This window comes from Pezoporus occidentalis, unplaced genomic scaffold (genome assembly GCF_034315485.1).
Source record: "Pezoporus occidentalis ecotype Australia unplaced genomic scaffold, CSIRO_AGI_Poc_V1 ctg25, whole genome shotgun sequence".
Lineage (NCBI taxonomy): Eukaryota > Metazoa > Chordata > Aves > Psittaciformes > Psittacidae > Pezoporus > Pezoporus occidentalis.
Genome location: NW_026914394.1, coordinates 586,334 through 600,251, shown reverse-complemented (window position 1 = coordinate 600,251; position 13,918 = coordinate 586,334). Strand labels below are relative to the sequence as shown.

Here is a 13,918-nt window from a genome sequence, read left to right as displayed (position 1 = left end):
TCTTCCTGGAATGATAGGCTCTGTGTGCCTGCTCCTGCAGAGCTGGCTGTATTCTTCCCTGTACATAAGAAGTTGAACACCTTGGGCTAAACACACAGCATTGGTTTGAAGATTCTTCACTTATGGACAAACAGAAAAGGTATTTGTCCTCTTCTTTATTTAACTTACCTGGAGCACAGCTGGTTTGACAGTAGCCACACTTAGTATATCATCGATCTGACGGCTGTTGAAGTTTGACAGCCCAATGGCTTTCACAAGACCTTTTCCTACCAGCTTCTCCATAGCCTTCCAGGTATCCTTGTAATCAGTGTAATCGTAACGCATTGTGTTATCAGGATTCTTTGGGAAGAGATTGTCCCCTCGTCTACAGTAGCAAAGGTAAAGTGTAAGTACATTCACCACATTTATATTATAGTTCTTCACTAAAAGAAACCTTCCTGTATTCTTAAAAGCTTGCACATAGGTTAAAGGGTGGAGTACATACTAAGCATATTTGTCTGTTCAATGCACGAATTATGGCGACTTCACCTATAAAAGATTATTTCACATACAGTCTTTCCTATGTCAACTTGTTAGACAGTACTTTGACCTACTTACCTACATAGTAGTGACTACACAGATAACTGATAAGCCACCATATACATGCAGCAGCTCTTTGCACACTTTGATCCTAGCAAAACAGCTAGATTTAGAGAGCACCAACTCAGAGGGTAGCTTTGGTTTCTCACCTTGAGAAGATTGATTCTTTATAGTCTGTTTGGAGCCGGTACAAAAGTGATCTTGGTTTAAGAGCTGTCTAGAAGAGACTGCATTCAAAGCACACTGGCCTTCCCATTCCCTCTGGACTCTATAGCAGTGACAGTACTTGATACAAGCACAGATTCTCACCAAAGTCTTAACACATACATGTTGCTTATAGGCTGGGTGTGTTCCCAGTTAGTCATACCAACCCATTCAAAAAACACGATAAAGTAAAACACAAACCCCACACAATGAACCTGCTTCTGCCAAGTGACACCACCACACTGCCAAAGGGCTATGACTGGCCTCTGAGCAGTCCACACTCAGAGGGGTATATGTAATTCCACTGGCAGCATGCTTCTTATACCCAGTGCAGGAATCTGCTAGCTCAGATCTAAGAGGCTGCTTTACGCTGCTCAGCTAAGCAGTGACATGGTGTGAGAAATGAGAGCTGGGGACAAGGGGAGATGGTTCTTCTTCATATCATTGATAAATCTAGAACCAAAAATAACTCTGAAAGCCTTATGAGCTCCCAACTCAGAAAAGCAGCCTCATGTCAACAGTAGTACACAGTCAGGGATTAAGTTTCAAGACCTAGAGGCACTGTGACTTCCAGATGGAAGTCTGTTTTAATTTCTAATTAAATAACATTCATTTGTTCAGCTTCCCAGAGCTGCAGGCATTACAGGTAACCACACATTGCAACAGTTGAGGCAGAGCTAATAGAAAACTGGAGAGTGAACAGTTTCCAATGAGAAAACATGAAACTGCTTTATTAGAATGGCAGTTTTGTCAACAGTTTCCCCAGCATCAAGCTAATTTAAATATTAGTAATACCTAAACATACATCAATATTTGTGTTACCTGTCATTATCAAAGCAGTGTTTAATGCTGGGGTTTGTTGGGGTTTTTTTTCCAATCAACTGGGAAACAAACCTGTTTCATAACAGGGGAATTTTTAACAGCTCTTCCTCTGAACCAGCTCTAGTTGGCCACACTTCCTCATTCTGTTAGGCTGAGGAATACATTTATACTTCAAGCATCTTTCCTCTAATCATTAATGTTGTATGCTTTGTAAAATTCAGTTCATATCACTAGAAGCAGTCAAAAAATTCTCATATTTGCAGAAGAGACAGAAGCCCCTTAAACTGACAGGGGCTTATCTCCATGCAAGCATCTGGTCAGGAGATTTGTCCTCCCCCTTCCATTTTACTGATTGTAAGGGGAAGTGGGGAGGACCAACAATGGCTTCCACATCTGCAAGAAAGTAAAGCAAGGAACTCTGGTTCTGATGGGGCTGTAGGATAAGTGCATTTAGCGCTTAACTGGAAGACTTCCTTGTCTCTCATTTCCTCAAATCATAGAATTACTGCAATTAAAATGTTATAAGAAGTAATTTTCATTTCCTCATACAGATGTCACCATGACACTGCATGCTTGGCCACTCCAGTGCAGTTAATAACTATTAGTGAAAAGTGTGGCCTTTCAAAAGGCTTAATTCTCATTTTGCAGATAAGTAAAGGAAAGGCACAAAGCAGTTTTGTTCTTTCCTCAGGGTTACCCTGTAGGTCAATGGCAGAACCAAGAAGAGCTGCCACACTTCCCCAGTGCCTGGATGAAAGCACCAGGCTATTTAAGCTTCTAATATATTTTAAACTCAGAGATTTCACCTCAGAGCAAACCAAATTCTCAGCTAGTATAAAATGGCAACCTTCAGTACAGAAGCTTGTCACATACAACTTCATTACTTTTTCCCAGTTAGACTAGTTTCAGTTACCTACCTTTGTCACTCATGCCAAACTGTAAGAAGTTTAGCAACCCTAATTTCATCACCTAGCTGTTCTCACTAGTAAAAAATTTAAGTAATTGCTTCCAGATTTTAAATGAAGATTTAATACTCATAATTGCTAAATAATAAGAACAATCATCCCTTTTCTATTTACAATACTTCTGCACAAAACAAGAAGTTTTGTCTCCTGTAATGTATGCTTACAGACAAGCTACAAATCTGACCTAAACAAATCTAAAATCTACAAATCTAAAACTCCCACCAAACTGAAATTCAAAGAATGAAAACTGAACAACTGTTTCTGTGAACACATATGAATCAGTGTATAGGTTACAGGTAGAGAGTCGTGTCTATGCAACAGTCCATGGAACTACACTATTTAGCCACACTACAAAAAAAACATCTTGCAGGCCATATACTCAGGAAGAAACTCACAGCTCACAGAGAAGGTCCTGAGGATGTAACACCAGCCACTCATGTAAAACTGGGGCTTCTGCAATCCGTGCCCTTTCCACACAGAACTTACTCAAAGGCATGAGGCCAATGCATGAGGTACAGGTCCAAGTAATTCAATTTCAAATCTTCAAGTGTTTTCCTTAGTGCTGGCTCTACGTCTTCTGGGTGGTGCTTGGTATTCCAGAGCTTTGATGTTACAAACAGGTCCTCCCTTTTAATAACCTTTAAGAAAGGAAGGAGAGCATAATTTACTGGAACGAGTTCAGGAAGAGAATTGCAGCAATTCCCCAACTACCTTTAAACTTAAATTGTTCTCTTTGGTTTTAATAAAAAAGGTAACACATGGAACCCACAAATTAAACCTTTCAAAATACACTAGACAGAGAAAAGCAAGAGAAACACACACTGGCAAGACCTAAAGTGTACCAGATAGTTCACAAGTTCTGAAATACAAAACAATCCTCTCTACACACACTTCCCAAACTTCCCAATTCAAGGCTAAAAGCCACTATTAAGTGTTGAATGGCCAAAGGAAAGATTATTCTGTTTATTCCTATGTGACTTTTGTAATTCCTATCTAACAATTCAATTTTCTAGGCACAACCAGCTAACTTACTAGACTCATCACATGTTATAAACCAGGAATGCTTCTCAAGGGAAAGGCATGGGAAAATAAAGAAAAGAAGCTTCCCCAAAGCTCTGCACTTAAGTTTCTAGTTTCTGGAAGAAACACACTAAGAATTGAGTGCCCTGAACCCTGTATTGGAAGGGTAAGACACAGAAATTAAACAAACAGGGAGCTGCTTAAGCAGGAAGTATAAAATGCAAAAGGGAGATCACGTTTGGCAAGCTGAAGCACAGCACAGCATCAGAGGGTACTTCGCACTGCCTTGTGTGACCAAATTTCACTCAAATCTATACTTTTTAGAAGATGGAATAATTAATTCCCTGTTTATCTCCTCCAACCATTGTTATTTCTGTTTCACATGTGGCTGTTGTGTTCAAAGAGAAAGATGTTTTACAAATTCTAGTTTTAGGTTAGCTAGCTAATATGAATTGAGTAAGAGCCTCCTATGCTTCCCTGTGTTAGTTACCATATCTAGTAGGAAGGAATCCCTGGAGCAAGCCAAAAGCAGCCTCTCTTAAGCTACTCACATAACAAAGAGATTGCCCTAAAGCCAAGGCAAGAACAGCAGGAAAGCAGGAACATAAGAACTTTTCTTCCATGAGCTCTGAGGCTGTACAGGCAATCTTTCTGGCCCCTCGGGCTAACAAGAGGGCAAGGGGATGAATTTAATATTCCACCCGAGGTCGCCTATAGGAATGCCTGCCACATTACCATATATTTAGGTCATAGACTCTCAAGTGCAAGCCCTAGAGCCACAGTTATCAAATCTTCAAATGCAATCACTCTTTAAAACAAAGTACATATTTACTTACTTATTTTGTCCATAATCAAGAAGCCCCACAGTCACCAAATTTGCTATGGCTACTGACCATGCTATCCCAGAGGAGCAAAACAGAGTAATTTTCATATAAATCACTGCAAATACTTTACATTATAGCTACTGATTCTTGGTACCTCTGACTTCTGAGCAGCCAAACTGGGATACTTTGAAAGGGGGAAAAGGGGTGGGGAGGGAATTTTTTTAAAAAAGGGCATTTTCTTTAGCTCCATGCAAACATTCCTAAAAATCTTTCCTCCTCCTGACAGCCAGGATGGGTATAAGAGGAGAGAAAGCCCTCTTTCATGCCTGCTCCTGATTAGTAACATACATCTGGGATAGACCAGGAGGAAAAGCCACAGATGTTAACTTTACAGTCTACTTTCAGGTCACAGTTGTAAATTTTGATACAATACCCAAGCAGTGTGGTGATTCTTGTGTTTTTACCTTGTTGGGCCCAAGGCACTCCTGGAAAGCCTCACCAATCTCTGTTTCATTGCTGTAAGCTGCTGCACAATCGATGTGGCGATAACCAACACTTAGAGCATACTTCACTGCTTCTTTCACCTGTAATCAGAAACAGGTAACCCAATGTGATCACTGAAAAGGGACACATCACTGGGGGGGGAAGGAATCAAAAATTAGGGACTTAGTGACAAACACCCCCAAAGTACATAAGGTCATGAGACTCAAAGAGTAGGATATGGTCCTCTGTGGCACAGGAGTGAAGAGCTAACTGCTAGCAGACAAAAGCAACAAGAATACAGGCCATGCACACAAGCCAAGCATGCAAGAACTCACCAGACAGAGCAGGGATTAATTATTAATCATACTTCTCATTTTTCTTAAATGTAAAATGAGCTTTAAGAAGCAGTTTTTAAATAAATGATGGCATGGGAAGACAAAATTTCCTAACCCAATAGATGAGGATTCATCTATTAATTATCTCCTATTGTATCTCCTCTCTCCAAGTAAAGGGAGAGCCTGGTTTCCAACTCCAGAACTGCCAGAATTCAGGTTTGGTTCAACTGCTCACACCTAAATTCCTAAGATAATGATATTTTATGGTGCATTTTTTCTTCAGGTCTCATTTGCACTGACTGCACAACAATGGAAGTCATTATACTGTTGTGTATTAATTCATGGCCTGCAGGGAATCTCCTTATGATGCTGACAACTCTGCAGTTTGCTTTCCACATTGTTGACATAGGTGTTACCAACAGCAACACTTCCCTTGCTACATATTATTACACATAAGCCAGAATGGTTGGGAACCAAGGCACCATGCTGCCAATCTTTTTGCTTTTTAAAATTCTAACGAAGCCCAAGTACAAAACATCTTCACATGCAGACCTCAGATATGAAGTAGGTCTAGAAACCAAGGAACGAAACACAGAACGTCATCTTTTTGAGGACTTACAAGCAGCTTCTGAATAAAGATTTCTAATAACCAACTGCACAAGAACCAAGAATTACCACAGATTCCACTGCAGGCATCATCTTCCATTAGGCTGATGAGCATTAAGTAAAATCTTAATGTCATTTCATTTGACTTCCAGTGGAAAGTAAGCACACGCTCTTTTACATCTATCCATCCAAAGTGCTGCAGTAAGAGTATATCTTACCTGTACAGGGATTCCTATACATTGCTCTTCACTGACTTGTCTCAAGACTGTGAGATTATAAATTACTGTGTATAAAGCTTGATGCAGTAGGGCCCCAAAATATTTACAGAGATTACATCTCTGTCATCAAGAGATTAAAAAAAAAACATGTTCACAAAGGCTAGAGAGAGATTGATTTCTTTCAGTTTAATCAAAGTAGCACCATTTTCAATTTTAAAGCTAACAAAACTAGTAACAGCAATTAAAGACACATACAGTCCTGCTTTCAGATGCTACAGAAAGACAAGGGGGAATCTAATGGGAAAAAGACCTCTCTTTCTCTGGTGGATTTCATTTGTTTTCTTGTCAAGAACAGCAGTAAAGGCAGACACAGGATATTCTGACTGCATTCTTTGGCATTTTGAGAGGAAAAAAAAAAGAAAAAAAAAAATCAGACCAGTTTCCCTTAGTCAGGATCACAAAGCACTTCTACTACAGCAGTGAAGTAAACTCTTCCTTTCTCCAGCAGGATGGTATTTACAGCCCTTGACAAAGACATTCCTAAGCTCCTACACAATCAACGTCATGGTAATGCTGAAGTCACTTGAGACATACTAAAAAGCTTTTAAGATTTGATATCTACCCTTCAAAAAGTTGAGAGCTGTGGTGCTGAAGCAGAAAGGAAAACCAGCACTGTTCTTTGCCTGTATTAGTCCCTCATTTCTTCTACTGGATAATAAGGGGGCTTAATTCAAATAGGCACAAAATTTGCCATAAAATTAAAGTAAGAACCACTTGCAGAAAACAAGGGATAAAGCACTCCAAACATATCTCTGCAAAGCAATAAGCAGGAGGCTGCATTTCTGTATCAGCATGTTTTGATACATTTCCAGCACTGAAAACTGGGACTGGTTATTTAAATAAGGTTTGGATTTGGACTAAATCTGTATTTGCTACTGTATTAATACTGTATAAATCTGTATTGAACTACTTTCAGCCTGCTAAGACATTCCAAAGTGAACCAAGAGCTCCACACAAAAGGCAAACAATCAAGAGAACGCATGCAAAAAAGGCATTTCTTGGGGGGTGGGAATAACGGATAGATGTAAATTTAAGAACTTGTCCTGGGTTCAGCAGTAGCAGTCATTTTTCCCCTTCTTGGTAGCTGGTGCAGTGCAGTGTTTTGACTTTCAGCTTGGGAACAGAGCTGATAGCAATGTTTTGGTTTGGCCAAGGACTTTGTGAGCCTCATGCTCTGCCAGGGAGGAGGGGAAGCCAGGAGGAAGTAGAGACAGGACACCTGACCCAAACTGACCAAAGAGGTATTCCATACCACAGCACGTCATGCCCAGGAGGTAACTGGGAGTTAGCTGGAAGGGCTGGGGGACTGCAGGGTTGGAGGAGGTATCGTAAGCTTGGTTGGGCCTGGGGGGCGAGTTTCGGTCGGCTGGTGGTGAGATGATGTATTCTCTTCCCTTGTTATTTCCTTTATCATTATTATCATTGGTGGTAGCAGTAGTGATTTGTGTTATACCTTAGTTACTAAACTGTTCTTATCTCAACCCGTGGGAGTTGCATTCTTTTCGATTCTCCTCTCCGTTCCGGGAGCAGGGGGAGGGCAAGAAAGGGGGGGAAGTGAGTGAACGAATTACCTGACTGGGTTTAAACCACGACAGAACTTTAACAGAAAGTTCTGTAATTTTGAGATTATGTTCAGTCAGGGACATGCATTTCCTGGGACACAGAGGGGAAAAAAAAGCCAAAGACAACAGAAGTAGTTAAGAGATTCACATGCTCTGGATATCTGTCTTGTGAAGTAACAACAGCCAAAGAATCCCTTGAACTTATTCTTTAGTTTAGCCTGTCAAAACTGCTATGGAAGGAACAATCACCAAGTTCATTTTCCAGTAGGCAAGTTGAGTCACACAGCTTAAGTGTGACTCACCAATGTAGCATCACAGAGCTACAGAAAGTAGGTCTGAAAGGATCTTGAGACATCACCAAGTCTATCCTCATGCCCCACAGCGGGGCCAACTAAGTCTAAATCACTCCTACACACATTTGTCACAACCCTTCTTGTAAGTGACAGGCAGTCTATTCTAATGCTTAGGTATCTTTTTTCAAGGCCAGGTTGGACAGAGCCTTGGGTGGCATGGTTTAGTGGGAGGTGTCCCTGCCCATGGCAGGGGAGTTGGAACTGGATGATCTTAAGGTCCTTTCCAACCCTAACTATTCTATGATCTTTATGTTCAAAGCGTTTCAGGTGTCTAACCAAGAACCACATGGTATTCCTTACAGATATGAAATCCACAGCTTCCCCTTTGTGAGGGTTTTTTGTGACTTTTGAAAGGGCCAACATGCATCTCTCAAACCCCTCTGCACCATGTAACTGTAGGTACTTCCATCTCTCATCACAATTCACCTCTCCCAAACCTTGCATCATTGCTGCTGCTGTCTCATCAGTTGGTTCATGCTTTTCTTTAAGTGGTTTGCCCCAAAACAGACACACTGCTGTAGCTGAAGTCTTACTCTCCTTCATAGTATAGTAAAGCCCTAGGAACTACACTCCCATTTATAGAGGCAAGGGATTTGGCCTTTCTACCCACTCTCTTTTCGCTCTGAGGATGGAGGAACACAGTATTGCTAACAATCAGTGGCAGATTCAGAAACTGAGTCTGTAAGTCCCAATCTATTATACTATCCATGCCTAGATTTCCAGTTCTTCAATGTGCCCATCACAAGGTGAAAAACTAACAAGCCAACTTTATGCTTCCAAGGAGCATAGAGTTTACGTGACTAGGAAGCCTCTTCTGCATTGCCTCAACCCATTACAAAGAGGCCTTCCCTCTCACAGTCCCAGTCATTAATACTTGGAAAGAACAGGCTGAGTCTCCCACACTTCTGAAAAGTTGCCACAATTTAGCAGTCCCATCTGCTGACAGGAAACAGGAAAAAAGCAATAGATCATGGGTTCACATCATATTCAGATGCAATGACCAGTAAGCGTTGCTAAATCACAGTTTGTCCATACCACACTAAAATTTGCTGAAAAAGAACTCAGAGCACCACGTAAGTAATGCCAGCTTCAGAGCTGATGTTCCATAAAATACATTTGCCTCCAATGCTTCATATAATGAATTTAAGTCCCTCTCAATACTGACCAGCAGCAGTGAATTTTTGTGCATGTAACTAGGATTCTCTAACAAACTTCCAAGAACTAAACAGCCTCCTCCATAGCTGCAATCCCATCACAAGACACCCAGTCTGACTGGTTTGCTGAGCCACACATTTCCTCTCCAGCTTTCCTGACGTTTCACACAGAAATACAACTTCTCAAAGCCCAGCATCCCTTTCCCCCACAGAACCAGTCCCTGCCACAGCAGGTTAGGCTGTTCATCAGGTGGGGATCAATCTTCCAGATTGAAAGCATGGCCCACTTGAGAGAACAGAACAAAGCATTAAAGGATTACAGATAATCAAGCCCTAATATTAAAACAAAACATGCAACTGATATTCTTGATGCTCCTGTCTGAATGGACTTCTCTTTCAACTCACTCATGCTGCCAGTTCACAAGCTTCTGTATTGTGTTCCCTTCCCATTCAATAGCCCTTCATCGTGTCCCTATGGTAACACATCAAACAAATTTCTCTTCCAGCATTTGCTCATGTAATACAGAAAACATCCTATTATCCTACAGTCTTCCAACATAGATTCAATAATTTACTCTCCATATTCCTATTATCTAGAAAACTAGGGCTGCAATGACACCTTTGTACTGGACTTCTAAGGTCTAGCTACAAGGTCAAAGCCTGTTTAATATCAGGAATAGTAACAGCCATAATAAAGAGATTACTCAAGAGAGTAAAGTCAAGACTGAAAAGCAGCTTGACAAGGAAAACAATTACAATCTGCAAAATATTTACCTGAAATAATTTAAAGGCCATCCATTTCCACTCTTGCTTCTAATGCAGCCCTTGCACAAAAAGCTTTTCATAAATAGCCTCTACTTGGGAAACAGATTAAATACAGTCAATAAGCGTTCTGCTTCTCTATGGTTTTGGCTTAGTCTTAAATTTGTAATTACAACTATTCTCCCTGAACTACATCATGTTCTTTTAAGGGTGAATCATATGCTTCCCAGTTTTCAAGAGTTATGAACAGGAATTTATTTATTCCAGAGGAATAGCAGCAGCTCCTGAAATTCCATTTTCACTGTGGTTTCCAGATTTTGCCTTCAATACATTCTAGGAATGTCTTTGAAGATAGATGTTCCAAAGAAGTGATTCCCAATGGCTTTCTTGGGACTCCAGAGAAGATGGCTGGTTTCAGCTGCTGAAGCACTGCTTACTATAGCAAAATCCATCTGGATTCATTTTAAATTATGCACGAGCAGGATTTTCCCTGGTTCTTTTATAAGGCTGCACTTTCCCCAGAACAGTTAGTGCACAAAATAAACAATGCATTCAGATTTTGTCTGTTTTGTTTCAGGCGCTGTTTTTAGACGACGCACATTTAACTGCCTTGAGTGCACAGAAATTCATCCTTTCAGTTGCTGCACATCAATAAACTTAATTTGGCTGTCAGCAGATGTTTTAAGTGACAGAGCTGAACACTCATTGTTTAGCTCTCATCCTCATTTAAGAGGTTGACTGAGCTCTCACACCAACTTAGTTTCCACATTAGCAGGGCTTCTGTTCCCAATACATTCACTGTCCGCTTGTTTGGACAGGGAGACCAACAATAAAATGGCTCTGAAAAGATTTGATTTTTACAGCTTATTTCCCCACATTTTCCTCCAGCTGGTATGAGAGAATAGCTCACCATCTTGAGAAGCCTTTTAAATTTCCCTCTCAGTCACAAACACAATGTCATCCAATCTACTCAAAAAAACATCATGGAGTTAATGCAAAACTATGCAGCATTTACTTTGCAGACATGCAAAGGTACACATAATCCAGAAGGCATTATAGACAACAATACTATCTAAGAATTCCACCAAGCAAAGGACGTTGCCTTTCACAGCAAGTGTGTGCAATTTCTTCCCCCAGGAATTTATCTTTTAACTAAATGAAACAAAGAGGAAAAGACAGACAAGGAGAAGAATTACAACAGGAGGTACAGTCCATAGCAAGCAAACATTCCCACAGACAGTTTGTAGTAACACACAGAGCTGTTTCCCAGCACGGTGTTTGCCAATTCATTGCATTAGAAGCAGAATGAATGTCTAACGACACATTAGTCATCTTAGTCTAAAAGCAGGATGACCCAAGCAAATTCTGTTTTTCTGCTAAACACAGGCTGACCACTGGAGCAGGACTTATTACAAAACCAACTGGAGTTCTTGCCTCCCAAAATAATGCTTTCAGCTCAGTCATCAGCCCAAGCCAGAGGAATGTCTGGTCAAACTGGCAGCCTGAGGATTTGCCAGTGGAAGTCCATATTAGAGCTACATATTGTAGCTACAGCACTGTTCCTGCCTCACCCCACTCATTGGTGTCTTTCTGGATTCATCTCCCAAAGCAACACTGCCTGAGGCCTGCATTAACAATTCTTAAAGGATCTGCTGCTGCTGCTTTTGTGCCTTAAGTCATGCAAATACATACATCCCATTGACTTCAGTGTGCCTAAGATTAAAACAATTCAAGCAAAGGATCCAGGCATCAAATCTAGGATCTGCAAAGAAGGTGCACAAGCCACAAATACTAGTTGAGAACACAATATCACATTGTTCTTTGCTTACTTGGCCACGCTCACTTTTCCAAGTTCCCAGTCCTATGAGAGGCATCTTCTGCCCAGTGTGGAGTGCAATGAAGTCGCATGCTGCAGACATTTTTGCCTGAAGAAGAACAAACAAATTCAGTAAATTGCAACAGTTTACCTTTTCTATGTAAAAAATAGAGATCTGATATAAAAAATAGATGACAGAATAAAGATGAAGTAGGTTCTTTACAGTTTTTACCAGTATAAAGGAGACTAACAGTTACCCTGGAGAGACTAGAAAAGGAGCCCTTGAGCCTAGACTTCTCTCTCATGCTTTGAGCTGTGATATTGAAGCATCTTCCCTGTGAAATTCAACAGAACAGGAGTCCAACAGGATATTCCACTCCCTGTTGCTGGCCTTATAGCTACCACAAGCAGCAATCGACTAAGAGTGTCAAAGCTTTTTTATCAAAAAAGGAAGCTTTCACAGTGTGTCCCAACATCCACACAATCTATGTTTCTAGTCAAACTGCTAAAATGAAACCACATTCAGGATGAGCTCCACGGCTGGCTAGCTGATTTCAGCAGAAATTGAGGAAGTTACTTCCCAAGTTCAGCTGTGTGCAAACTCATCATGCTATTTGTTTAAAAACAACAACAAAACCAAACCAACCAAACACTGCAGGAGTGGAAGCATGCAATGTTGGCTGAATAGCTGACTATGTAGGAAGAATGAGTATTTTCAAAGCAGAGCATTCACACAGCATACCATCCCAAAATGGCTCTGCCTTCTCCATGTTGTTAAAATCTTCATCAGCCGATGGATGTGTTCACACATAAGGTTTATATTTTCAATTTCTTGCTTAGCTTCTCAAGCCACATTCTGTAGATTTACAGCAGACATCAAACACCACACTTGGTTTACAGAGACACCTAACAAAGTAGTTGGAGTGATCCTGACCCGAAGGCCATTGTACACCAAGGAGCTGGTGATCCAGGTAACAGTTAACCCAAGCAGGTCTAGGCTTCCCTTGTGCTGTGATTCATGTACAGCCTGGCCTTCAAGCCTGCATTCTGGGGTATGCTCAGCAGCTGTAACAGATGAGCCTGCAGGCAGCTTGGTACCTGTGATTACACCACCTACATGTCCTTACCTTCATCTAAAAAGGCAGGACATTCTCATGCAAGCATCATTTGTTTGACAGAAGAAATGATGAACAGAGTTGTTTTCCTGTAAGAGGATCCCTAATAGCTCAAGTGACCAAAACAGGGTAACCCCTTCTACAGACAGGGCCTGTAGAGCACATTGTGCATGAATCAGAGGAGACCTGTTCAATACTGCATAACTTGGAGCTCCCAGCTCCTGAAGGGATGTAAGATTATCAACTCTATCCTCTTTCTTTACAGGGTTAGCTCAACAAAGAGCATTTGATATGATATTTCAGAGAGTCTGAGTGACTTTCTTATCAGAATTGCAATGGACCAGCACCTCCTCGTGCAAAACAGCAGTTAAAGACAAAAATAACGGCTCTGGATTTGCACTGAGATGTATTAAGTCCAGATATGGGTGCTGAAGGCAATCAGCACCTGATGAAACAAACTTTGAGTGTACATCTAATTTCTGGGATATTTTTGAAGTCCATGAAGGTAAAATGACAACGCCAACAGCATTCCCTTCTATTGAATTTCATAGCCATTTTGTAGCCAACAAACAGGTGCTTTTTACCTGAATTTAATTGTTTACAGGTACCTGCATATATCATGCAATACAACTGTAGACTTAAGACTTTTTGATTCACACTGGCCTATAACACAGATAAGGCAGAACCATATGCTTCACACAACCATGTTACACAATCATCTTAAATGCAACAGTTTGCCCCAGAAGACAAGGTACACATGTTTAATCAATAACTAGCATCAGCACATTTTCCAAGACCCATCCTGCTTCATTTAACACTGTCATATATTAACATTGCAGAGAGAGAACTACAGCCCCTGGAAGAATGGAAACATGCCAGAATCAGAGACAGTGGAAGACAATACACGAATTAATACTTTCCACTCAGATTCTTCCCCTAACAAGGAGATGCAAGAGAACCACAATATCTGCTAGCCATCATTATGTGGCTCATTAAAAAGCGGGAAGCCTCTTTGTAGAAAGGCAAAGACAAAAGCAAAC

General features: G+C 40.8%; 1 protein-coding gene across 6 annotated transcripts in view; it reads right to left on the bottom strand.

Annotated features, from left to right (window-relative positions):
- AKR1A1 (aldo-keto reductase family 1 member A1) overlaps nucleotides 1-13,918 on the bottom strand; it is a 201,056-nt gene that overhangs the window by 6,639 nt on the left and 180,499 nt on the right. For 3 of the 6 annotated variants that reach the window (XM_062622960.1, XM_062622956.1, XM_062622957.1), the window contains exons 2-5: nucleotides 11,777-11,872; nucleotides 4,879-4,998; nucleotides 3,057-3,208; nucleotides 169-364 (exon numbers count right to left, since the gene is read on the bottom strand). In XM_062622960.1, coding sequence (XP_062478944.1) covers nucleotides 169-364; nucleotides 3,057-3,208; nucleotides 4,879-4,998; nucleotides 11,777-11,866 — 558 coding nt within the window. In that variant the 5' untranslated portion in view covers nucleotides 11,867-11,872. Of the gene's footprint in view, nucleotides 1-168; nucleotides 365-3,056; nucleotides 3,209-4,878; nucleotides 4,999-11,776; nucleotides 11,875-12,020; nucleotides 12,042-12,697; nucleotides 12,847-13,918 lie in introns of those variants that run through there. The other 3 variants (XM_062622958.1, XM_062622955.1, XM_062622959.1) reach the window with 3 other exon arrangements.